This window comes from Chrysochloris asiatica, unplaced genomic scaffold (assembly GCF_000296735.1).
Source record: "Chrysochloris asiatica unplaced genomic scaffold, ChrAsi1.0 scaffold00014, whole genome shotgun sequence".
In the NCBI taxonomy this organism is placed as follows: domain Eukaryota; kingdom Metazoa; phylum Chordata; class Mammalia; order Afrosoricida; family Chrysochloridae; genus Chrysochloris; species Chrysochloris asiatica.
The window spans coordinates 1,589,924-1,616,243 of record NW_006408532.1 but is presented as its reverse complement, the minus strand read 5'-3'; the positions used below and the strand labels follow the sequence as shown (position 1 = coordinate 1,616,243).

At 47.9% G+C, this 26,320-nt stretch overlaps 1 protein-coding gene across 2 annotated transcripts; it reads right to left on the bottom strand.

Annotated features, from left to right (window-relative positions):
- Positions 1-3,211: 3,211 nt before the first annotated feature.
- Positions 3,212-25,116, bottom strand: LHX2 (LIM homeobox 2). 2 transcript variants are annotated; one of them, XM_006834749.1, is made up of 5 exons: positions 24,241-25,116; positions 22,564-22,766; positions 21,298-21,701; positions 15,824-16,029; positions 3,212-3,957 (listed from the first exon to the last, which is right to left on the bottom strand). In XM_006834749.1, the coding sequence occupies exons 1-5, from the start codon at positions 24,358-24,360 to the stop codon at positions 3,670-3,672; spliced, it is 1,221 nt and encodes a 406-aa protein (XP_006834812.1). In that variant the 5' UTR covers positions 24,361-25,116; the 3' UTR covers positions 3,212-3,669. The 2 variants fall into 2 exon arrangements, with proteins under 2 accessions (XP_006834812.1, XP_006834811.1); XM_006834748.1 differs by having other exon boundaries at positions 21,298-21,725; positions 24,241-24,360.
- Between the last annotated feature and the right edge of the window lie 1,204 nt (positions 25,117-26,320).

Genomic DNA, 26,320 nt, shown 5'->3' with positions numbered 1-26,320 from the left:
TTTGTGTGCGGGGCTCCCTGTGTGGGGTGGTCTGGGAGCATATGTACCTGTTTTAGTCTGTCTGCGAGCATCTGTGATGTGTGCCTTTGTGTCATACTGTCTGGGTGTGAGCACCTTAGCCTGTGGGTCTATCCTTCATGAATGTCTCAAGAGTGTTCTTGTGTGTGTGTCTGTGGGCATGTGTATGAGTCCCTAGCAGTGGCTCGAGGTGTGTGGGAGGTGCAGACTGCACCAGGTGATATTGTCAGAGGAGTAACACCAAAATGATGGTCTATAAAATGTTTGTGTAGTGTCTCAGCAGAAATCTACTACTTTTTCTAAAAATATCTCTATAGTTAATTTTAACAAAAACATTTTTCATAAGCCCAGCTTGTTTATGTTGTTGTTAAGTGTCATAGAGTTGGTTCTGACTCATAGCAACCCTGTATAGGGTTTCAAGGCTGTAAATATTTGTGGGAGCAGAAAGCCTCATCTTTCTTCCTAGGAGCTCCACCGACTTTATGTGGAGTGCTTATCCTCTGGAACCACAGTATCAATATACTTACCTATCTAAAGCTCAACGCTCATCTACTTTTTGAACTTTCTAATGCACTCAGATCAGATATGCCATTATTACCCAATGACAATGATGCTTCAAATCATATGGTTTTGTCTGCACGTGTTACAAACACACATTGTTGTTTTCATTGCTGCCAGTGTTTTTGTAGTCGATGCTTTTGTCAAGTTTTCTGGTGTTTTAACTATAATAAGTATTTGTGAACCTATTATCAATAACTTTTTTGAGAATGAAGTAGGAAGTAAAGGAAAAGGAGAAAAATGTCAAAGGCTTCTGCTCAGCTCCTAATTATGTTATAATTCAATATAGAATGATTTTACAAAACAATGTTATAGTTGTTGCTGTTGATAAGTGCTAAGGAATCAGTTCTGATTTATAGCAACCCTGTATAGGGTTTCCAAGGTGCGACTTGTGAGTAAATATTCATATAATCTATGAAATATTACATTTAAGCAACTTACAATTGTATGTATTGCGTATTCTATTATTAAAATTGCTAATAAATACTACTAAGAAGTCTGTGGAAGTATGTGGTCTGGTATGGAAAGAAGTCCATCGGGGGGTGGGAAGGCACCAACCCTAGTGATACCACTGGTGCTTGAGGGCACCTGTAGCCATGGGATACCTGTGATTGTCCACGTGCCATGCCCTCTACTTGCATTCTCTCTCTCATGTAGCCATCAACAATGGGCAAAGTTGATTACCACATGTGACAGGTGAAAAAGTTGAGCCTTTTAACCCCCATACATGTGTGTATGTGACTGAACATTTGTCTCTAAGGCTGAGAGCTTGGAGGCTGGAAGCAGAAAGACCTGTATTCAAATCCTGACTTCGCCATTAGCAAGCTGCATGATATCAGGCAAGTTGACTAATCTCACAATCTCCTAAATGCACTCATCAAAAAATGTTACTGATCAAAAACAGAACTGATCTATGGTGCTACAAGTCAGAATGGAGTCTTGGTGTGGCACTGTAGGATAAAACCTGGACTGCTAACTGCAGGGTCAGCAGTTCAACTTTACCAGGCACTCCACCAAAACCCTATACAGGGCCTCTATGAGTCAGAACTAATTCTATGGCACTTTAACAACAAACAAGAAGTCAGAATAGTAGCTGCTTTGGGAGGGGTGGATAGGGAGAAGATCCAAGGGCACTTTCAGGGTGCTGAAAAAAGCCCTATATTTTTATTGGGGTGGTTACATGGGTGTGTTCATCTGGAAAAAATTAATCAAGCTCTTCATGTCTGGTGTATACACTTTATATGTCATTATGTTTACAAAAAAACCATTGAGTTCCTACTACTTGCCATGCATTAAAAAGTAGTAATAATAGTGTTATGTGTGCATGTATGTATAGATGGTTGACATTTAGAAAGGGAGAATGTCTAGGTTTTGAGCCTTCTGGGATCATTCTTGTCTCACTCACTCCCACTACACTGTCTCAACCTTGAAGGCAGAGAGAAGAGAGGTCCTGGTCCTGAGCTGGGCTGTTCTCTGCCCAATCTTGCCTGGCTGTTTTCTCCTCCAAGCAGCCACAATTTTCCCTCTGGACTTTCTAATTACTGGACCCATGGAGTGCACTTTGGTGAATAACTATTGGCATTCAATGAAGCTGGTAACAAAGCATTCTGCAGCAGGGCTCACAGTGCAAATGCCCAGTGGGCAGGCATATCTGCTTGTGGCATTCAACAGTGACAGGCAAAGCCTGGATACACACATTCCTGTTCTCCACCTCAGAAGTCCTCAAATCATTCAACAAAATATATTGAGCCTCTACTATATCCCAAGTCCCCTGCTGAGTCCTTTAACATGTCCCACTTCACTCTGACTATAACCTCTTGTAAGAGTCTTTATCTTAAAGCTGAGGAAACAGGTCCAAAGAGATGAAAGAACTTCATTCAGGTCAGCTGGAATTCCAACCACTGCCTGCAATAAATCTTCACCCTCTTTGGATGCATCTTATCTAGTATATTCTGAGGTTACCTGAAGCTTTAGTAAGTGAACGAAATTACTTTCTGCTCCACTGAGGGATCTATTTATTTTTTAATTTTGTCATTAATTTTTTTTTTTTTAATTTTAGAACTGGTACTTAAACTGCCTTGTAGTGAGTGACAGAACTCACTTCTTACAGGTGTTTTTCAGAAAGCTGCCACTTATTGAAAATAAAATTAAATGTAAAATGTTATTTTCTTGAATTGGCTATTACCATCCAGACAAGCAGTAAAGGCAAGTGTAGGAATCTTTGATCCAAATATCCATCAGTGTGTGAGCAAAAAATATTGAAAGAACAAATGAATGTAGTTCACATATCCTCCACCGGAGTACAGATCACAATTTGAGTTGTCTCTTGTCTGTATCTGTCTCAAACTCTGAATTCCAAAGCCTGGCACAGAAGAGGGACCCCATAAACATTTGATATATAAGTGGAGACCCCAGGGTGTATCTCTGGGTTCCAAAAAGACCCATTAAGTCCTGTGAGATTCAACTCAACAGCAGTGGCACCAAGCCATTTTGATAAGTGGTTTTATTATTGGTTAGATTTTACAAATTCTGATATTTGAACAGACTTCCACCTTAAAATTCTAAAACAACAAAGCGACCGTTGGAGGGGGTTTGAGTTTTCCTTTTTTTTTTTTCTTTTTTCCTTTTCTTTTTAGACTATTCAAAGTAACAAACTTTTTTTTTTTTTTTTTTTTTAACATTTTTGCTCTGGTCATAAATATACAGAGAAAAAGAGGGAGAGAAAAATGAACAAGTCATCCAAAGTATGGAGATAAAACAGTATTCCTAAGGCACGTGGCAGTCTTTGAAAATACAGAAGCTCTAGCCAACTTAAATTATTTGTTGTTTTTCCTCGCTCAGTCCACAAAACTGTACAGTGACACAAATGTTGTGTTGCAGATAGATCTTCCAAGTAATTCCTCAGTCCACACCAGCTGCGTTTAGCCAAACACGCAATTCTTTTTTTTTTTTTCCTCTGTTCCCAGGCGAGATCCTAAAATGTGGTTAGTTAGTTGCTCAAAGCCTCTATTTAAAAATACACTTGGAATTCAACTAAAGATAATTTCTTTTTTAAAGAAATTGTGGGGCAGGGCAGGGAGGGGACTCGAGTCATTAGAAAAGGTTGGTAAGAGTCGTTTGTGAGGGGCTGTGAGGCTCGTGGCCCTCCAGGTTGCCAGGCACAGAAGTTAAGACGGACGTCACAGTTGGCAGGGTGGGGCTAGTCAAGTCTGTGAGGGTGGTGGGCGTGCTCGAGGGGCTGAGTGAGGCGTTGGAGAGCTCTGAGGCTGGGCCCGACGGCGTCCCGGTGTGCAGCGCCGCGTCGCTCGACTTGTCCACGCCGGTGTTTTCCTGCCGTAAGAGGTTGCGCCTGAACTTGGCCCGGGCGTTCTGAAACCAGACCTGTAGCGAGCGAGATAGAAGGGCTGGTTAGGTGAGGGCAGGCAGAGGGCGAAGGATGGGGCTAGCAGAGCCAATCCCCAGATTGTGGTTTCTGTGAGATGCTAATCAGTGTTTTGCAGAGGTGAGGGGTGAGGTTGGGGGCAGTATCCAGGATGGTAATAGGGGGCAAATAGGTATCAAACTGGCAATATTTTGTTCTTAATAAAACACAAATTTCATTTTCTCAAATTGGCTAATGCCGAGTTTCTCTTTCTGTTATCAAGTTCTAGAGCTGAGCTGCATTCCCACGGATCGTACCTGCTAGTCACACCTGAAATGTAACTAGCTCAAACGTGACTAGTTGGTAGTTGAAAATACACACCAGATTTGAAAACTTAGTATTAAAAAATATATATATGAACGTAAACTAATTTCAACAATAATTTTTATATTGAATACATGGTGAAAATGGTATTTGGGGTATAACTGGATTAAATATATTCTTAAACTTGATGTTTGTTATGCTCCGACTCATAGTGACCCTGAATAGGGTATCGAGCAGCTGGTGAGTTTTTCACAGACCTTGCAGTTCAAACTGACCTTGCAGTCCAGTGCTTATTCTACAGCACCACAACAGGATGGTTCTTTTCCCTTTTTGAATGTGGCTACTAGAAAATATAAGGAACCCTGACAGTACAGTGGTTCAGAGCTTCCCTTCCTTCATACTGAAAGGTGGGAGGTTTGAAGCCACCAGCTGCTCTGCAGGAGAAAAGACTTGGTGATCTGCTCCAGTATGCTGCAGCCCAGAAGACCCTGGAGGGCAGGTCCACTCTGTCCTATAGAGTCCCTAGGAGTCACAATCACTCGACATCACAACTAGGAAAAATTTAAATTACATAATGGTTCACATTATATTTTGATTGGCCAGCATTATTCTAGAAGCTGAGATCCTGTGATGCTACAGGATAAGCACTGGACTACTAGCAAAAAAAGTTGGCAGTTAAATCCACCCATCACTCTCAAAAGCCCTATCCAGGGTCACTATGAGTCAGAAATGACTTGACAGCAAACAACAGCAATACTCTAATAAAAGATTCACACAAACCAAGTATTTGCTAGTGGTGACGATTCTGCAGTATTGCTTGAGAAACTTTTTATTTTTTTGGGGGGGGGGCATTCATTACATTTTAGCACACAATAGAAATGGATTCTGCAATTTATTGGTATAATTTTTTAAAGAGTTTCATGGTCCATATATCTGGGAAACATTGAGGGGGTTTCAAAAAGTTTGTGGAAAATGGAATGAAAAGATGATGGAATTTTCCACCAACTTTTTGAAGCCCCTTTGAACTACATTGATGAAAAGAACACATAGGAATCAATAGTTACTAAAAGGCAAAGGATAAAAGAAAAAAAAAAAAAAAAGACACCAATCTGCATTCTTGCCACCACCAGTTGGAGAAGCCACTGGGTTTCAGGTATCAGGGCAGAGTGGGAACAGCTGTCCAAATTGATTAATCAAGGCCTAGAAGGTTGTAATGTGGGCCTGGCTGTTCCCTTGCATAGATTTCCTCTCTCAACCTAATACATTTGAGTATCCATATATGAGGGAGGTGGGGCAGGAACAGTTAGAACTAAGCTTGGCATTCAAAAAATGTCAAAAACAGAGACTGTGTTTGGCTTTCACTTTTCCTTGGACATGGACAGACATACATGCATACATCTACACACATACCTATGCACACCCACCTGTTCACACTCAAAGACATACACAGAAACTCATTTACACAGCTCCCTCCTGCCTCCCCCCCCACACACACACACACAAGGGTAAGCGTCTACCATCTAACTGCACAGACAACCAGTTGTACTCAGAGGTCTATGCAGAGGTCTTTGGGAGAAGCTTGGGAAATCAGGCTACTGCGGGGATTTGTACCTTCTCAAGGAAAAAAAAAAAAAAAGCCCAAAAGGCAGGGCCCCTTCACTTCCCGTTGTGTGAAGAAAACACCCTCCAGAAGCCTCCCCATAAAACAAAGGGCCTGGGGAAGTCAAGGGATTCTGGGGTGTCCAGTTGCTCATTTCCAGATGTGTCTGCATCTGTCTGTCTTCCCAATGTCTGTGGCAGGGGTGGGAATGGATAGCTCTTGGCCCCACCCTCCTCTAGGGATCACTTGACTGCAGGGGCTTGTGGCCTCAAACCCGCCTTTTTGGTGGCCTGACACAATTTGGGCTCAATTAAAAGCACAAACGCGGCAAGGATCTTGGAGTAAGGAGGAAGAAATGGACTCTGAAGTCAGGAAACAAAGCTCTAGCCTCAGAAGAAAGCACGTTTTCCCTGGCTTTCTGCCCAGAGGAGGCCTGTCACCTCTTCTGGGGGCTTGCAAATAAATACAGTGCTTCCAAGACCACCCCAGAATGCTCTTCAGGCTGGAGGAGTGGAATGAAGGGTGTTCCTTCCCTGTCCAGCCTGCAGAAATGTGTACGGGTGATACTTTGTGTTTGGTCCAGAGAAGGACTGATGGAGTAGTCCCTGAGGTGCACAGAAAGAGGAAGTGACTTGACCAAGGACACACAGCAGGATGAGGAAGGTTGGAGCCTTGGTACCACTCCCCTTGCCACTGTCTGAGCCTATGTAAATATAAGCCAGTGTGTATTCGAAGCCCCGAAGCCCGGGTGTGTTGCTCATTGTCTAAGGCTCTAAGACCTCAGGAAGGGCTGGAACTGGTTAGCTGCTGGCTGCTTGCTATTTTTCAGGCGTTGCCCCTAAAAGTGGGCTTGTAAACAATGACAACATCTTCAACAACTGCCTTCTCTTCTTTACTGGATTAGAGGAGCTAGGAACCTTCTGGATGAAAACTCAACAACTCAACTAAGAACCAGCCTGCTCCGAGGCTTTGTGTTGTGTTGTGTTTTCACCCTAAGCAGGGTTTACATAGGGTTCTCTCTCAGGCATCTTAGTAAGTCCCTTCCCAAGAGGTACTTGAGGGCAGGACCCTACCGAAATCATCTTTGTGTCCCCAGAGCTTGGAACAGGGACTGGCAAAGGAAAAGAATCAATAATATATATTAATATACGTTTTGTTGTGCTTAGGGTCATTATGAATCAGAACCAACTCAACTGCACCTAACAACAATAACAATAGCATTTATGGACCTTTTACTATATGCATGGCACCACGTCAAACACCCAACCCAAAACCCACTGCCAAAGAGTCCATTCCGACTCATGTTGTTGTGATGTGCCGTGGAGTCGGTTCTGACTCATAGCGACCCTGTACAGGGTTTCCGAGGCTGTAAATCTTTACGGAAGCAGAAAGCCTCATCTTTCTCCCGCAGAACAGCTGGTAGTTTTGAACTGTTGACCTTGCAGCTCGCAGCCCAATTCGTAACCACTACGCTACCAGAGCTCCTTATTCTGACTCATAGCAACCCCATATAACAGAGTAAAATTACTCCTTAGGGTTTCCAAAACAGTACATCTTTGTTGTTGTTAAGTGCCATCGTGTCAGTTCCAACCCATAGCGAGACCCTGGATAGGGTTTCCGAGGAGCAGCTGGTAAGTTTGAACCGCCAACCTTGCAGTTCAAACGGCTTTGCAGTCTGGTTCATTAACCCACAGCGCCACACCAGGACTTAGGCAAGAACTATTATTATTCCCATTTTATAGAATGAAAACTCAGAGAGGCTCAAAGAGTTGAATCACTTGCCCAAGGTCACACAGAGGCCAAGCAGAGACTGGAATCCAGGCCTGTTAAGTGCTGTTGAGTCGGTTCCGACCCATAGCGACCCTGTACAGGGTTTCCGAGGGTGTAAATCTTTATGGGAGTAGAAAGCCTCATCTTTCTCCCGCGGAGCGGCTGGTAGTTTCGAACCACTGCCCTTAAGGTTCGCAGCCCGATTCGAATCCAGGCCTAGCCACTGTAAAAAGTCCATATTCTCATCTATCACATTATTCTGATGTCAGCCAATGAATTAATGAGTGAATGAATTAACAGGTGAATAAGCAGAGAAGCAACTATACAGTACAAAGAACACTGTATGTGGTTTCCAGTTCTGGCTCTGCTATTAACTAGTCAAGTGACCATGGACTAGTACCTCGGGGCTTGCCTCAGTTTCCCTACTTGACTATCCCACATGATATCTATGACCTCTTGAGGTTCTAACAGGCTAGGACTCTACAGCAGATACCACAAGGAAGAAAGTGATCTGCTCTACCCATCTTAAACTGGAATCCTTCTCTATCTCCCTTCAATCTTTGCTCTTACCCATAACAGCTCTGTAGTTGTCAGAGACGTGTATCTGGGACAAGACCCAGCACAGGTATGGAATCACCAGAACGCAATGCCAGGCCAAGTGCCTCAGTCTGATGCATAGTGGAGACGCAAAAAGTTCTGGGTGGATGAAGAGGCACAAGTCCACGTAGCTATTTGCCTTTTCTTCCTCTAACAGCTGGCCCTACAGGCTGTGTTTTTCCTCACAAACATCCTTCCTCATAATTCTTTCATAAAGGAAATCAATTTGCTTAGCAAGTCCCCTCCTAGGACTCTAAGGAAACCAGGCAAAATCTTCATACCCAAAGATGCCCATCACAGTATTTTTTACAACATCAAACTAATGGTGGTATCCAAAATGTCCAACCAAATGGGGTAAGGTAGAAGTCTTGATACTGTAACTCCACATAGCCACAAGGAAAAAGTAATGAGTATCATATGAGAAAAGGATGAAATATGGCATATCCTCTGGTATTACAATGTCATAAAAAAATATTCATTCACTAAATTCCAGGCACCGGCTATGCAAAGTTCAAAGCATTTTGCACACAATAACTCATTTGGTCCTCATAATAACATTATAAGGTAGGTACTATTATTACTGCCAATTTACAGGTGAGGAGAGACTTAGACCTACTTCTGTTTTCCTACCTGTTCAGTGAGCTGGGGTACAGTAAGAGGAAGAACTGAGATTGAATTCCAGCAGGCTGGGTCCATGCCCTTAACCATCTGTCACTACAGAATAAGCACTGGTAACCGCAAGGTTTGCAGTTCAAAACCACCAGCTGCTCTTGGAAACCCTATACAGGATGGCTGTGAGTCAAAACCAACTCAACAACACACAAAACAAATTACACACGGATTATTGGATCCCTGTGGTCATAATGGGAGTACCATGTTGCATTATTTATAACTCTTATAATACACTTTCATTAAAGAATCAAAAGTAATAAGCATTAGACTGGAAATCAGGAATTCTTGGTTGCAGCCCCAGGGCTACAACTAATTTGCTATGTGGTCAGGTTGTTGCTGTTATTGTTGTTAAGTGCTGTCAAGTTAGTTCTAACTCTAAACGACCCTGTATAGGGTTTCCAAGAAACAGCTGGTGGGTTTGAACCAGTTCAAATAAACCTTGTGGTCCAGCGCTTATCCTACAGCACCACACCAGAACACCCCCATCTCTCCAGACCTCAGTTTCTTCCCCAAAATTAGAGGTTCTGGCCAAACCACCTATGTAACTCCATCCAGCTTGAGCCATCCATGATTGGATGGGAAACTCACCATTACCTCTGTGTAAATGACAGAAGGATAATGCTCACTTTAAAGGTTGGAAAACTGAGGCTGAAATGACGTAATCAGCCCTGATTTAAACCTCACTTCCTCAGAGAGCCCTTCCTTCACCAGGTCAAATCCCTGTGTTACAAACTCTCATTTTCTCTTCCTCACACTTCTTAAAAGGAAACGAAGTGGCACAGTGATTAAAGTGCTCAGTTGCTAACCAAAAGGTTGGTGGCTTAAACCCACTAGCTACTCCACAGGAGAAAGACGTGGCAGTCTGCTTCTGTAAAGATGACACCCTTGGAAACCCTATAGGGTAGTTCTACTCTGTCCTTATTGGCTCCATATGAGTTGGAATTGACTCAGTGGCAACAGATTTTGGTTTTGGCTTAGCACTTTTTCAATTTTATTTTTCAAGGGTTACATGGAAATAAAGAGTGGCAGTCAAATAAATTTGGTATATGCTAGATTAGGCAAAGCTTATACTCTAAAAATTTCCAGTATTCTAGTGTGGCAATGGAGGATCAGCACTGGATTGCTAACTGCAAGGTTGGTGGTTCACACCAACCAGTCGCTCCTTGAAAATCCAAACTTGGGTTGAAAAGAGTTGGAACTGACTCAACAGCACTTAACAACAATTAATGCTAGCATGCTGATCTCCAAGAGAACGGTATTAGTAAATCTTTAGCATTGCCCAAACTTATTTGATCTCAGGATCCTTGTTAAGTAATCTTACACTCATTTTAATTATACATATAGCACCTTGTTATACAACTGTCTCCCCACTAGATTCTATGTTCTAGAGGGGACTTTTTCACTGTCCTGCTCACCAATGACTCTTCTGTGTTTCACATCTCACTCAGCACATGGCAGGAGATCAGCACACCAGTATTTGTTAAACAGGTAAGAAAACAGAGAAAATTTCAAAACAAGAGATACTGACCAAAATAATATGTTAAAATGATTGCTTTTACCTAGCTGCCGGTAGATCTTAAATGTTTTTCTGGCACATAAATTCAAGATAAAGATCAATAAGCCATCAAATTTCAATATCTATACAGTGACAGATACCAAGTTTTTTCAAATCTTAGACACCAGTTTTCATATTATTGTTTCTATACAGAGACGATTATATTCCTGCCATCAGGACTTAAAACTTTGAATTGTTTCTCTAGTGGCTTAGCTCCTGTCCCCTTGGGTGACCCATAGTATCCATGTTTAAGAAACTGTTTATGCACAAGGGGGCAGCTGTGGAATAGGTATTTTGCTGTATGACCTTCATTTTTGAGAACTAAACCTGTGCCAGTACTTTCCTCAGCTGCACACCTCTAATCAGGGTTGATCCCAAGAACCTGGATGCTATTCTACATGCTTTGAAGAAATGTCAGTGTATATCCTACATCCTTCTACAACTCTACCACTTTGGGCCAAGCTGTTCCAGCACTGGTTTGGGTTGCTGAAACTGTATGCAACTAGACTAGTCTAAACAGACGCCACATACGTTGCATTGTTCCCTAGAGTGTTTCAAAACTTACCTTCCATCTACAAGAACTGATCACTAGTTTGACCATCAACCTATGACAAAGAACTGGAAAGAAAAGCCTAGCTAGTGTCCTGGTGTAATGCTGTAGGAAAAACACTGGACCACAAGGTTGGTTTGACCCACAAGGTCAACGGTTCAAACTCACCAGCCATTCTTTAGAAACCTTATACAGGTTTGCTATGAGTCAGAACTGACTTGATGGCACTTAACAACAACAACAGAGGCACTATGGAGTTCAGGATCCAATAAATAATTTCCAGTTTGCTTGGAGGTAGCCGGGTAATCAAAAATGGTTAGTCTCTGATTCAGTGTGAACCAGAAAGATCTTTATGATCAAGAATCTGAAAAACTTTTGCTTAATGCTGTCTAGCACTAGTTCAATGTCATTCCTTCTCACCTTTTGAGCCTGGAAGAGTGTTCAGAATTCATTCACTGGCAACAATAAACTTGCCATTTAAACTTGTTTGATAGGCTACATCACCACGGTCTCTGTTTATTGTCAAAGTAACCCTCTATAGGCACTTTGTTTACTCTTTATACAAATAATATACTATGGACTTTTTTTCAAAAAAAAAAAAAAGGAAGGAAAACAGAAAAGCTGGAGTTCTCAGCTCCTCAATTCTCTCACAGGCCAGTAATGATCCAAAGAATGCTTTTAAATTGTTGGTGGTTAAAATGTGTCACACTAGGAACCCCTAAGGAGACCCTCACCTTCAGAATAAATCAGCTTACCATCCCCACCTCCTGTTCCACCAGGCCCAGAGCATCTTAGTACTCTTCCTTCCTGGCCATTCCTCAGGAAGGGAGAGAAGCAATTTAGAGAGGCATCTACCAGCTGAGGAATGGTCTCCACATATTGCAAGGCTTCATGTCTTAATGGACCTCTCTGTTCAAGGAGCCATTCTGTCTCCCAGCAACCTTGGCCACTGATGAAGAGTGAGTATTGTGGTTGTCATGCTGCTGCTGACAAATGTGAGCACTTTTTATTCACTAAGTGCTTTACAACAGGGTTCCTGCTTTCCTACCAAGACATGGTATCTATGACCACCTCCTACTCTTCTATTTGCACTGCTGCATTCTGCAGTAAATACAAGGGCAGGGAGACCACAATCCCTACACTGTGCTATATTGGAAAAAGCTTTGGAACCAGAGTCATCTGGGCTTGACTCCTGGCTCCATCCCTTGTTAACTGTAGGACTCAAGACAAGGATCCTACCCTTCAGTCTCAGAACTTCAGTCTCCTCATCTGAAAAATGAGGATAATTGAAATGTTCAATGTGTGCAGAAGAGATTGCTAGATAAGCCATGATTTGGTCTGCAGGTATATGTGAAAGAGAAATTAACATACATGAACTGTCTAACATATACTCTCTAAATTATACTGTATACCATATCATTTATTCCTCATTTATTCCTTCATTCCACTCAATGAAGTTGATACTATTACTATCCTCATATGATAGTTGTGGCCACTTGCCCAGGGTCACTCCAAATCCCAGAGGCCTGCCATGGTGGTGTTTATGTGTTACTGACAGACTCAGTAACGCCCTAGAAACTCATAGAGACACATGCACACACAGCAGGCACTGCATCCTCTCCCTCAGGGAACACAGCTCAACCTCAGCCCTGCCCTGCTGCCCTGGTGGCGTTTTCAGAAGGGTTGAGTTGGGCCACAAATTTGGGGGGAGAACCTGCAGGGGGCGCCCAAGACCTAGTACCATTAAGTTAGTATAGACCCAGAAATGAGGCAACTATTTAATGGGCATTCACTGATTGTTCATTGAGCTCTCACTTTCATATAGCAACCCCTCTCCCCACCCCTAAATCAAGCAATCAAACCTCATGCCTCAGAGACTGGCTCCTCACTCCAGACTGAGACTCTTACTCTATTTCATTTAATCTGGATAACTAGGGAAGAAACACACCCTGTGCCAATTTTTCAGATACGAAAGCTATGGCTTTCTTATAAAGTAACTAAATTAACAAAGGCACAAAGCCACTGACTGGGAGGAGTCAAGCAAACTCGGGTCTTCCCAAACCCAACTCCACTTGACTCTTAAGTCCCTGCTCGTGGTACTTACTGCCTGTTTCACCACCCCTTTTCCCTGCTCCATCCCCAAAATAAGGACATATGGCTAAGTTGTTGTTATGTGCCTTGGAGTTGGTTGGTTCCGACTCATAGTGACCCTGTACAAATCTTTACGGGATCAGAAAGCCTCATCTTTCCTCTGCAGAACAGCTGGTAGATTTCAACTGCTGACTGTTAGGTTAGCAGCCCGATTCATAACCACTATGCTACCGGAGCACCTTTGGCTAAGAGGAGGAACAAAATCCCTTATTAACTAGGAGAAAGGTGGATGACCCCCAAGGTCCCTGGGCTAGTGTCCTTAAGGAAGTATCAGGGACCTAAAGTCCTGGTTACAAAGCCAGTTCAGGGCTGAGGAGAGGAGAGAGAGGCAAGGAGGCTTTCTCAACAAACCCCAAATAGGTAAAGTCTGAGGGAAATGGACTAGGAAGCACTGCTGGCTGCCTACCCAGACCAGTCAGACTTAGGGTATGGGCAAAACGGACCCAAGGGGGGGCGGGCACAGGAAGTTTAAGGCCCAGGGGTAGGTCCAGAGAAGCGCACCAGCATCCTATTTTTGCCTCCCTCACCTGCATCACTAAGCGCGCAGGAGTCGGAGCAGAGATCATGCCTGCCTAGGAGTCCAGACTCCATCCCTCCCAGGTCTGTGGAACCACGCCCATATCACAGGCCCATCCCCTCACAGCCGTCACACATGCTTTATTGTTGCTGTTCAAAATTTGTTTATTTCTGACTGTGAAACTTTTATAGGATGGCTGTGAACCAGTGGGTGCCTACCACTGTTACCCTTAACCCTTCAATGTCACCTACAGACCTAAATCCCACACAGGGACTGGACTGGAGAGTGGGTCAGACTGACCTCGACTCCTACCCAGATACCTCCCCTTCTGTTGTGAGACCCTGGTCGGATCATGTCATCTCAGTTTCCTTACCTAAAAACACTCTTATAACCACACCTTCAGAGTAATGTTGTTGTGAAGTGCCCTCCAGTCTGTTCCAATTCATAACGACTTTGTATAGAGTTTCTGAGGAACAGCTAGTGAGTTTCAACTGCTGACTTTGTGTTCTGCAGTGCCACACCAGGACTCCTTCTGAGGAAGGAATTTTCCAGCCTTATCACTGCATGGGTAAGGAAACTGAGGTCCAGCAATCAGAATAATTGTTCATACTAGCTAATTCTAATCAGTTAATTAATACTAATTGATACTAGCTACCATCCACTGGTGTGTGGTGCTGTAGGATACACATTGGACTGCTACCTACAAGATCAGTGGTTCAAAACCACCAGTCACTCCTTGGAAGCCCTATACAACATCGCTATGAATTGGAAGCAACTCAAGGGCACTTAGAAACCACCACCATTATCCAGCCGCTCCTCGGAAACCCTATACAAGGTTACTGAGTCAGAACTGACTTAACAACCACCACCACTGATGGAGTATTTGGATGGTTCAAATGATTATAATATGCTTGACTGATAATGGAAAGGTTGAAGACTGGAGTTCATCCAGAAGAACCTGGGGGTAAAGGCCTGGTGATCTACTTCCAAAAAAATCAGCTCTTGAAAACGCTATGGAGCACACTTCTACTCTGAAACACATGGGGTCTCCATGTGTCAGAATCAACTTGACAGCAACTTGGTTGCCATCCATTGAGCAATTAAGTATCAGGCTCTGCAATGAACACTTATTCTCTCAATGGCTCCTCCAATAATCCTGTGGTTGGTTTTCTTGTGCCCATCTCACAGATGAGGAAACTGAGGCTCAGAGGAATTAAGTGACTTGCCCAGGCACGACCACAGAGCAAGAGTAAATAAAACTTGAAGATTCAGAAGTGGCAGCTCAAGACTCTGTTGTGAGTTTGTACCATGCAGGGACTTGAAACCTCCTAGACTGACTTTTGTAACACCTTTTGTATCACAGATAGACTGAAATCTAGTGAGAGTGCTGACTCCCCAGCCCAACCCTCTTTAGTAAGACAATACTTTCATATACCAAGTGCTCAGTTTCAGAAGCAACCACCCCCTTGGCCCACCTGCTTCCCTCACCACCCTTTGGGCAGACCTTTGAAAGCCTCTCTTTCCCACCCCATGGGACCTGCCTGCAACCTTGCTTTCAGGGGAGTCTGGAAGACAGTAAAAAGAAACTGAAAGAAAATCCTGAGAGATGCCAGGACAAATAAAAGGAAGAGGAAGAGAGTAATGAGATAGAGACACCCACACACACATACACACACACACACACACACACACACACACACACAAAGGAGACAAATGAGGGAAAGTGAGGAGAAGAGGCAGCAACTAACAGCTGTTTCCTTTGAGGCACATCCTAGGATGAGAATGAGAATGAGGGGACTCTAGATGTATCTGAAATGTTTGAACCTCTTACAGTGTGAGTGTATTTTAGTGTTACATGTGTGATAAAAAGTAGGTAAGAACTGTTTACAAGAAAAAGAAGAGACTTGGTGTGAAGACAGAGAAGGGCAAAGAAAAACTGAGAAAAAAAATGAAAAAAGAAAAGACATATGTTAGAAAAAATGACACAGGTAGAGAGACAAAATGAGTAGATAGAAAGAGAAAGCAATATAAAGAAATAGAATTATAGATACAATAGCTGAGGGTTCTGCCATGGCCTGGGCTGGTGTGGAGTTCTGTCCCAGCTCCTGGCAGCTGCACATGCCCTCTTTTCCACCCTGGCCCTGGCTGACCTGGAGGACCCTCTTGGTGAGGCCCGTCTTCTGCGCAAGCTGCTTCAAGTCCTTGGCGTCGGGGTTGTGGTTAATGGCAAAGTAAGACTTCATGGTCCGAAGCTGGTGGTGCTTGAAGGAGGTACGCATACGCTTTGTTTTCTGGCTGCTGGGGTACGGCTGGTCTCGATCCAGGTGCTCCGCATCATTCTCATTGCAGCTCAGCGCTAGGAAGGGGATGCAGAGTAGGCAGGTGAACCTACCGACCCACCCTGGCCTTCAAGGTCCACACCAATCCCACCTGATACTAAATGTGTCTATCCTGGGACTAAGAGAGTGGGGATATTATGAGACCCCCTAAAGAGAAAGCATCCTGCCTGGGGACTTTACAGTTGGAAAATACAGGATCTGGGATTCAACCACAGTTCTGCAAGAATCAAAAAACCACTCTGAGCCATTATGTTACAATAGCACAATGAGAATGATAATAACTATAACTCACTGATCCAGGTGATATGCTAAGGCACATTCTCTTTGAATTCTCAAAACAACTCTAAGGAGTCAGGCATTATTTCCCCCTTTTAACAGATTTTGAGACTGAGGCTCAGAAACACAAGTTGCTTGGCAGTGGACACAGTTAGTTACACAGGAACTCCGACCCACGCTCTTTCCATTTCTCCCAGTACTCCCTAAGGAGGAGTGACTATCTTTCAGCTCTCCCCACAGAGTCTAGGGTAGACATCTGGAAGGCGCTGACTGAAAAATTCATTTTTTATTTCTGCCTTCATTAGTTTCCACAACCAAAAGTACTGAATGCCAGTTGGGCTGGGGCATTGGACGGGAAATACATGTCATAGTTTAATCCTCATTGTTGCCTTCGGAGGCAGTTTTCTGGTTTGGCAAAGGGGGCAAATGAGGCTCTGGGAGGTTAATTGATTTGTCTGAAGTCACAAAGAGAGTGAGAGTTGGAACTGATAAAGAGAAGAAAGTTAGAAAAAGAAAGGAACATATATTAGGCACCTACTATATGCCTTTAACTTTTTACATATTAATGAACCTTCACTCACAACAGCTTCAAGAGGTCGCTACTACCCGTTCACCTCATTTTAGAGATGAGGACACGGAAGCTGGGGTGGGGAGATGAAGCCACTTGCACAGAGCCACACCATTGGTAATGCTGAGCCTACATTCAACTCTGAAGTCTTCTAAACTTGGTCCTTGTAAATTAGGAGCCTGAGAAGCTATCTCAGGCCCCATAACAGCCATTAAAGAGTTGCCAGATTTGGGAGGAAATTTACAGTACACTCAGTTAAATTTGAATTTCAGATAAATAATAGATCATGTTTTAGTTTAAAGTATCCCAAATAATTCACTGGACATACCTATATTAAAAATGTATTCGTTGTTTATCTGAAATTTAAACTTACAGGAAGTTCTGCATTTTATCTAACAATCCTACCCCCAAGTACTGCTCTCCTCCTTCCAGCCTTGCTGGGGAATAGTTCCTATGGACAGAATCTGCAAGATGCAGGTCTTGCCCCTGACTTTGGAGCTGACAGTAAAGGGCTACTTCTCATATCACCAACCCCAAGTCTTCCACTCCAATTGTGTTCCCACTGAGTGCCCAGGGTGAGGAATGGGAGCAAGGTCCATAAATTTAAGGGGCCCAGAGAATAACTCCCAACCACATCCACAGAAACTGCCCGCTGAGCCTTGGGAGTGACCTTCTTCTTGCCCCCAGGCCCCAGATGGGGAGGGGGGGGAGACAGGCTGCCCCCTGGGGATTTGGGGGCCCATCCCTCTGCCCAGCCCCCGCCTGGGCCTCGCTCCTGTTAATGAGCTCCATGGGGAACCCCGAGCCCCATGCGCCCAAGGGAGGTGCCCCAAGTGTGGCCTAGGTGGGGGGAGGTACCGTGGGGGAGGGAGACAGAAAGAGCAATAGAGTCAGGGGTAGATAGTCAAAGAATAGAAAGAAAATAGAAAAAAGAGGGAAGATGGACAGAGCCAGGGAAAGAAACAAGAAAAAAGAGAGAGAGAGAGAGAGAGAGAGATGGTAAAGAAACGGAGAAAGACGGCTACAAACACTGAGAAATAAATAAGAGAGAGCCTGAGAAGAAAATAAGGCTGGGAACAGGGAAATGTGTGGAGGAGGGTTACCATGAGAGTAAGGAATCCTGGGTCTGGAGAACTGGAGGAGATCGGTCCCAGTATGAGAGGCCTTTTCTGAAGCCCTTACACCAGTGGAATTAAGGAGGAAAAGATGGGAAGGGAGAGGGAAATGCTAAGAAACCTGCCGCTTGAGAAAGGCTTGTACTGAGGGAGGGGAAAGTGATGGTGGAGGAAAAGAGGTCCCTTAGGCCTAGGCTTAGCCTGTGCCCCAGACCCCTAACTCCCGGCCGAGTCGAGATTCCCTAGGATTGGATCTCGGGAGGGGCGAGGGGCTGAGGGGAGGAGGACCCGGGCTTTCTCTCTTCTTTTTTTTTTTTCCTCTCAATTAGGCCGATTCAATGGAGCTAAAGAGCTCGTAAAATCATGAATAATTTACTCGTGATCTGTTATTAACCCATCGGGTTTCGAGCTCTTGTCGCTGGGGCTGAACCTGTAATCAAATCTGACTTCGCCTCATTTTACTAAAGACGAGATTGTAGGTTCAATTGTCTAAATAATGGATTGGAATCAAATCAGTAATTACGCCGCCAGGCACACACACACACAAAAAGCTGGGGCTGGGGTAGGCCCCTTCGTCCGGCCGGTCCGCGCGGAACTCCTGAGGCCCTGACAACAAAGAATAACTGATTCTTAGCTATCAGGTGGTTGTTGGATGTTGTTGAATACTGTCAAGTTGATTACAACTCAGTGTCCCTATATGACAGAACAGAACTGCCCTAAAGGGTAATAATACCTCGTCGCCTATAACCTTTATGGAAGCAAATTGGCAGGTCTTTCTCCTGCAGAACATGACGCGCAAACCCTGGCGCAAAATGCGCGGCCTGACCCCGCGTCCGCTCAGGCCGCCCTGCCCGCACACCCGGCCTGCGGGGCAACCCCGCTTGGGAGTGTGTGTGTGGAGGGGGGGTTCGGTTCCGCCTCTGGAGATGGGGTCAGCAGGAGGAGGGACGCGGCGGCCCCCTCTCCGGAAGGACTTTCTGACCTGCGGCTTGGGTTGTACTCCCTTAAACCAAGAACCGGACGCACAGACGGCACCTCATGCCCACTGTGCCCAGGGTTCACCACCTTTTAATAATGTACCGTGTTTCTCCTGCCGGACTGTCCTCTAAATCGAGGGCTTTTCAAGGGATCAATGTCGCTGGACTCCTGGGTGTGGGGCAGTCACACAAACAAGCCCATGTCCTCACTGTGAGAAACAAGCGCGCGCGTGCGCGCACACACAATGCACAGTCCGCAGCCGGACCCTCCACAGTCCCCTATTTTCAGTATCTCTCTTTCAATAGCTCACACCACAGTCATATCGCTCCCGCCGGTGCCCAGGAGGGGAAGGACGTAAACCAGACCTACGGAGGCCCTACATAGCCGCTGGCGGCGCGCTCCGTGCCGTTTTGTTAGTACCAAGAGCCGGGGCCAAGGCCTGAGATGCGCACACCAAGAATGAGAAACACACACGCAAACTGGGAAACCCAGAGAGACAGGAAAACAGAGACCGAGAGAAAGAGGGCAGCGCTAGAGAGCGAACAGAAAAGGGAAAAAGGGGAAACCAAAGAGAACATAATCAGGAGATTAAGTGATAGTGTCTTGTAGAGGTGCCAAATCTCCTGAAACTTAGTCTTGGGGCAGCAAGACACCACAGAGGCGGGGGGGGGGGGGGGGGGAGGGTTGAAGCGGACAGCCTCAGGGCATCGAGGCACCACAAAGGGTAAGTGGTAGCGGAGGCGGCCGAGGAGCAGCAAAAACCATATCGGTCTCAGCACCTTATACCCTTCAATTCCAAACCCGTCTCCTAATCAGCGTCTCAGGGAAAACAATCACGCTCCCCACCCACCGTGAGCCTTGGGGCCTCAGAGCGCAGGCTGCTTCTTCCGACAGTTTGCAGACCCCATTTAGTAAATAGGCGCGGCTTTGTTTGGAGGGGATACGGCCCGGGCTCAGTTTAGTCTTCATTTTCGGGGTGGTGAGAGATGAGGGATGCAAGTTCTGAAAAGTGGTATTTTTGGTAAAGCCTTCAAATCCTAAATTCCCCACGGTTTTCGCAGCTGAGGACACGTCTGCGGCTACCTCAACATTTATTAAACTAGGGGCTGCATTTTATCCCAGATCCTTACAGCGATACACACAAACCAGGACCCTCCTATAAGCAACTTCAGTGGAGCAAAGCCCCTCCACACCCACATCCGATTTCCTTCCGCAGCCAGCTCACATTTTAAAGATCAAAATAATAGCTCTCTGAGTTCCTCCGCATCTCGGTCCCCTCCCCTTAGTCCATACACTTGGATTTATTTTTATTTTGTTTGTTTGTTTTTTCACCAAGTTGTGGTTTGACTGAGGTGAAAAGGAAGAAGAAAACAAAATCTCCTCAATCCGACGATCTCGCAAATTACAGAAAATGATTGCAAATAAACTCTAGTTCGGAAGCCCTGGGCTTCATAAACCTTTCCGGGCGGCCCAGACTTGGGGCAGATGTTGAGGGTTCAATTTGCCAGGCCTCAGAACCTCAGCAGCTGTCCTCAGCAGGGAGGGGCACTGGAGGGGGCAGAGACTTGCACAACGGCCTAGGGTTCAAAGATGCTGGAAATGCGAAACGGGGGTCTCTCTTCTCTCCGCATCCCTATTTCCAACCCCCCAGTGCGAGGTCAGGGCTGCTCTGGTTTCAACTCCCAGCGCCAGGCTCCAAGGGTTGTGGCCCTCACTTAGAGCCAGCAAACGCCGAGAACTTGGGAAAAAGAGCCCAGGAAAAGCAGGAGCTGGCTGAGTAGGAGATCGAGCATAATGACCCGAAACTCTTGCTCAGAATAGGCTCCAGGGAGCGAGTTCCCCTAGCCTATCGCCCTCGGGGCATTTCATCCAACTGGGAAGCAAGCCAGGCCAAGCTAATGCCCCTGGCCAGCGCTGGCTGTTTCTCTTGGGACCCTAGCCGCCCAGCCTCGCTCCTAAGCTTCCCAGCTTCAGCGGCTGTCGCGGCTCGGTGTTTCCGCCGCCTCGTTTTTCCTATCCCTGCACTTTCCGCCCAGCAAAGGAGAGGAAAGACCCAAACCAAAACGCCGCCTCTAAAAAACAATTTCTCAGCTACAAGAACTGGCACCAGGGACAGTCAAGGATTAATGCCCTCTCTTCCTGCTCCAGCCCAAGGCACGTGGGCTAATATCTAAGAGGCTAATGTCCCTCCAGCCCGGGCCGCCCAGGTCTTAGGGCCCAGGCAGGCTGTAGACTAGAGTACCTACTACAAGCCCTACACACTCAAGTTCTCTGCACGCGGACGACGACGACGACGATGCGCACTAGCCCCCGGCCAAAAGGAATTGCTCAGTGAGCCTCACACTCACCAGCATTGTAGGCCGCCAGATCTGCTCCCGGACCCGGACTCTTGCGCTTCCTCGGCCGCCCCTTTTGCACGGTGCCCACGCCATTGTAGTAGGGAAGACCCAGCGGGTTGGCCCCTGCTGCGCCCAGCCCCGCACTTTTAGCTGCTGCGGCCGCGGCCGCCGCAGCTGCCACGTCGGCGTGGTTGAAGTGCGTGGGGTACTCCCCCTGCAGCAACGCTTCGAAGTGCAAGCGGCAGTAAACCAGGCTGTCCTTCATGCCGAAGTGGTCGCCCGTGGTCAGCATCTTGTTACACGTGGTGCACGTGAAGCAGTTGAGGTGATAAACCAAGTCCCGGGCGCGCATCACCATCTCCGATGCCGAGATGCCCAGGTGGCAGCGGGCACAGCGCTGCACAGAGAACCGCCTGTAGGAACCATTGAGGGAGGGGCTATGGGGACACACGGTCGCGCAACCCCTCTCCCTTATCCCTCCTCCAGGTGCCGCTGCTGCCGCTGGGGGCAACCCCCTCCTCAAGATGTACAAACCGGCTTTAATTGGAAAATAGGGCAAAAGGGAGCTGATCCTACCATAAATTATTGCTCCCCTTAACCATTTCCATCCCTTCAAAGGCTTCTACTTGACCCAAAGCTTGAGCAAACTCTAGGAAAGCTTTGCTTATGAGTGGGGTGCCACCCACTTACCCCCTTTTCATCCTTTACTCCTACCCTCCACACTAGTGCCACTGAAGCTTACACAGGTTTTTGTTAACTTGGGAGAAACAGAGACGAATAAAGAGAGAATATAAACAGACCCTAATCCTAAACCAAGAAAGGAGACACAGGAAATTTGGAGCCTGTTACTTATTCCGGTCCTTTAATCCTGGCCAGCTTTCACTCCCATCTTGCCTAAAGACCCGGAAATGCACCCACTCCCCCAGCTCTCCCTCCAACTTTGTAGCACAACAAGCTCAGACTGCCTGAGTTTGAGGGTGCCTATTTCCGCCTTCTCCGGCATGCCCAAGAAACTCCAAAGTGATAAGGGTGCAAGAACACCAACCAGTCCAAGCTTATTTATGGTCAAAACTCTGAGGGGAAGGCAGTTTTGTTGTTTTCTCTGGGTCCCTACACTTTCAAGAGCTTCCCAGTTTCACCCAACTAGTGTTTCCTTATAGTATGGGGGTGGGTGGGTTCCTGAATAGGGAACCCTCCCCCTGGGTGGTGGTAAAGATGGTCCCTGAGATAGGGGTCCTATATGGCAGTGGGTCCTGAAGTGGGGGGGGGGGCTACCTGTAGTAGTCTTCTTTGCAGTAGATGCTGCCGTCCTTGCTGAAGCAGGTGAGCTCCGACTCCAGATTGAGCTTGCACTCGCAGCACTTGAGGCAGCGCATGTGCCACTGCTTGTCCACCGCCAGCAGGTAATATCGGTCCGAGATCTTGCCCCCGCAGCCAGCGCACAGTGCTGCGCGGTCACTGCTGATGGACGGCATGGTCTGCGGAGGGAGGGAGGCCGGAGAAGGCAGCGCCTGCATCAGGCTGCAGCCCCGCCACCGCCGCAAAAGGAAAGACCCAAGCTGCCCCTTCGTGGCCCGGGCTAGCCCTAAACGCGGAGGGTGCTGCTAAAGCGCCCAATACTCTGCCCCGACCCCAACAGGCCGTATCGTATCTGAACAGCTCAGAACCTAGGCCCGCCTCTGCAGCACAAGTCGGCCACAGGCCCAGGCTGGACTCCTGGCCTAGATGTCTCTCCCGCCTTACTTCTCTCCCCTCCTCTTCTCCCAGGCTGTTCCCTAGAAAGGTTCAGCAGAGTCGCTCCAGTCAAGCTCTCAAACAGCTCCCCCAAATTGTGCCTTAAAGGAGCCTTTCCGCTGAGCCCCACCCCCGCAAAGGGGGTAGAGTGACCATTGAAAGTCACTCCACACACAGACTTCTCCGGACACACAGACGGAATCCCTAACCTTCCAGCCCATTGCTCTCAGGATCCAAAGGTTGAGGCCAGGGTAGGTTGCAGCGACTCCTGGCCCTTATGCCACCACCTCTCCCACGCTGGTGGATGGGAGGGGGAAGGTCCTGTTGGATCCTGAACACAGGTCAAAGAGTTGAGAGATGGTGCATGTCGTGCAGGATTACTCTCAAAGTCTCTGGGTGCCCAACCCAAATCTTCCCTAATCTAACTGAGTTCTCAATGGATTCCAAAGCCAGAGTACTGAACTGCTGCTCTTGCTCTTGGAGCAAAGGACGCTTGGCCCGTACTCCCTACCTCCTAGCTGTTTCTAAAGGTCATTTCTGGGCTTGTCTTGGGTAGTGTCTGCTCGGTAGAGTCTCTGGGGAGGCCTAAGGCAGGAACTGGCTATTTGGGGCAGGGCCGGCGGAGCCAGTCGTGGAGATCCTAATGGACTCCTTTTGCAAAGAGCTAAAGCAGAGCCTGAACTTTGGAGGCCCTGGCTGGCCAAATCGGGCCGGGCAAGAGCCGGGAGGATCCGGACGCCATCAACGAAAAGCGTTGGCCACGAAGACTCTGGCCCCTGAAACCGCGCTACGGAAGAAACCCGGTGTGCGGAAAGGCGGGGAGCAGCCCAAGTCCACTGGAACCCCAACACACCCGGTTGATTCGCAGCAGCGGAGCCGAAAGGAGGAGGGCGCAGGGCCATTGGCCGGAGGTGCGGTGGTAGTCGCCTGGGCAATGAGTCAGACTTCGCTCCCACTTTGGGAGAAATGGCTCCCCAACCCTCTGAGTTCGAGATTTCGGTTTCAATCACGTTTTCCTCCTTCGTCCCGGCAGTCGGGCTTTCCCTAGGCCAGGAGCTCCGGGCCCTGCATCCTGCCTGTGGATTCCCAGAGCCCAGTCCCGTGCGGCACGAAGGACGCTCGTTCCCCAAACTGCCCCCAAACTTAAGAGAAAAGGAGAAGCAGATCGGCCCGGCCCCGGTCCAGTTCTTAGCCCCGACCCCTCAGCCGAGCGCCTACCGTCTCCGTGTCGCCGCGGTCGATGGCGGAGCTGATAGCCGGAGCCTCGCTCTTGGCCCTTCGGTCCATCTCGTCGATGACCCCGTGAACCTCGGGGCCCGACAGACTGTGGAACAGCATCGCGGCGGGACCGGCGGGGCCGGGGAGCGCGGCTCCTCCGCGGGAGGGCTTGTCCCCCGCCTCAGCTGCCAGGCGCTCCCGGCGCTAACGGACCGGGTGCATCGCCACCGCGGCCCCGGCCCCGGCCCCGCCCGAGCTCGGCTGTGCCCCCAGGCCGGGCTCTGGGCCCTGGGCGCCCGAGGGCCAGGACGCCTCCCCCCCGAGGCGCAGGAGCAGCTACATTGCGGGGCGCCTGGGTTGCGGCGCCAAAGCCGGGGTCACCAGGGCACGGGGAGGGGGACGGGAGACCAGGGCAGAGGTCGGCGCCCGCTGCGGGCGCTTTCACGCCGCGGGCATTGCCCGCCCGGCTTCGGCGCCCAGGGCGCAAAGCAGGGGAGCAAACTCTGCTCTAGGCAACGACGGTTGGTTCGGGGCTCACCCGGGAGCGGCTAGGTGCCCGCGGCAGCCCAGTTGCCTGGACCCCTCCCCTCCCCGAGGTGCGTGCCCCGAGCCCAGGGCGACCAGTTTGGCGCTGAGTCGGAGACTGGAGTAGGGGTTTCTCCGAAGCCAGCGAGCCGAGTCGAGCCACCAAGAGAATTGAAGAGGAGGAGGAAGAAGAGGAGGGGGAGGAGAGATGGAGGAGGAGGGAAAAGAAGAGGAGGTGGAGGAGGAGAAAAAGGAGGAGGAGCAGAGTGGGAGGAGGAGCCGCCGGCCGCGGGCCCAGCCGCGCGCAATGCTCTCCAAGCGCGCGCCGAGCCCAGCCCCGGCTCTGCAGTCCGCGCCAGCGCAAGCCTCCGCGCCTTTTCTACAGCCGCGCCTGACATCACGTCCTGCCGCCGTGTCATTGGCCGCCCAGGGCCCAAGCAGCGCGTGCTCCGGGAAGGCGGGAGACCCGAGAGGGAGGGGAGAGTCAAAAGAAGAGAGACGAGATGGTGGGAGCTGGTGGGCGAGGTTGGAAAGAGGCAGCGTAAGGGAGGGAAGAGGGAGAGCTCCGAGTGTGGACTTTTAAAGCTATGAACAGTTTCTTGAGATTTCTTCGGGAATAAAAATTAAACGCTCTCTCCTGCCGTCTCTATCCTAAGAAGGCACAGCTAGAGATGTTCGAGGAGATCCCCCTCTTGTCTCAGCCGAGGGGCAGGCCCGGGAGCCGCGGCCTCCGGCACCCGCTGGAGAAGCCCGGGAAAGCAGGCCTGGGGCATACCTTCGGAAGCCTTCGGTCACTTCCCGCCAAACTCGGCCTTCGTCGGGCTGGGCTCCGAGCTGCGGGCTGCGGGCTGCCAGGCTTGCCTCTTGGGAACTCGACTGAGACTGAGAGACATGAGCCAGCGGGAGAGTTGTGACTCCCGGGGGTGGGGGTGGCAACTAGCATAGCAAGACTTCAAGTGAGCGAGGGCTTAATCTATGTATGGCCCAGCCAGTGTGTAGCAACTTCTGCTCTTCCTGGTCTCTCTCTAGCCTGGAAGGGGGGTGAGCATGACTGTAGAAACTGAATAGGCATAAGCTCAAATCCTAGCTCTGCTATTAACATGCAATGTAACCATAAGCAAATGATGTAACACCTCAGCCTGTTTTTGCCCTTTTCATTGAGGATAAATAGCCTCCTCTACCGATCCTCAGAAACCCTATACAGGGTCACTGTGAGTCGGGATCGACTCGACGGCACTTAACAACAATAGGGATGTGATGTGATGAAGACAGACAGAGATCATGACTATAAAAGACTGGGAATATAGTAGGCGCTCATTAAATTCATCATTCTCTCTTCTTCCTCACCACCCTCCTCCTCCTATTAAGAACTTTTCCATTCCTGAGAAACATTGGGCACCAGCAAGTCTTTAAACCCTGGAGAACCTCAGGCCCATTCTCAGCCCCCTATACGAACCATGTGCACAGATCCACTGATGTGAGTCGACCCCACCTTCTGACCGCACCACTTCTGGAAGAAACAACAAACTGGCAAGCAGAAAAATCCAAGCTGCCA

Coding starts and splice junctions, on each gene's coding strand:
- LHX2 (XM_006834748.1), bottom strand. CDS start 24,360: ATGCTGTTCCACAGTCTGTCGGGCCCCGAGGTTCACGGGGTCATCGAC. Junction 22,767..24,240: donor ACCGCGGCGACACGGAGACG/GTAGGCGCTCGG, acceptor CTCCCTCCGCAG/ACCATGCCGTCCATCAGCAG. Junction 16,030..21,297: donor TCTGGCGGCCTACAATGCTG/GTGAGTGTGAGG, acceptor TCCCCTTCCTAG/CGCTGAGCTGCAATGAGAAT.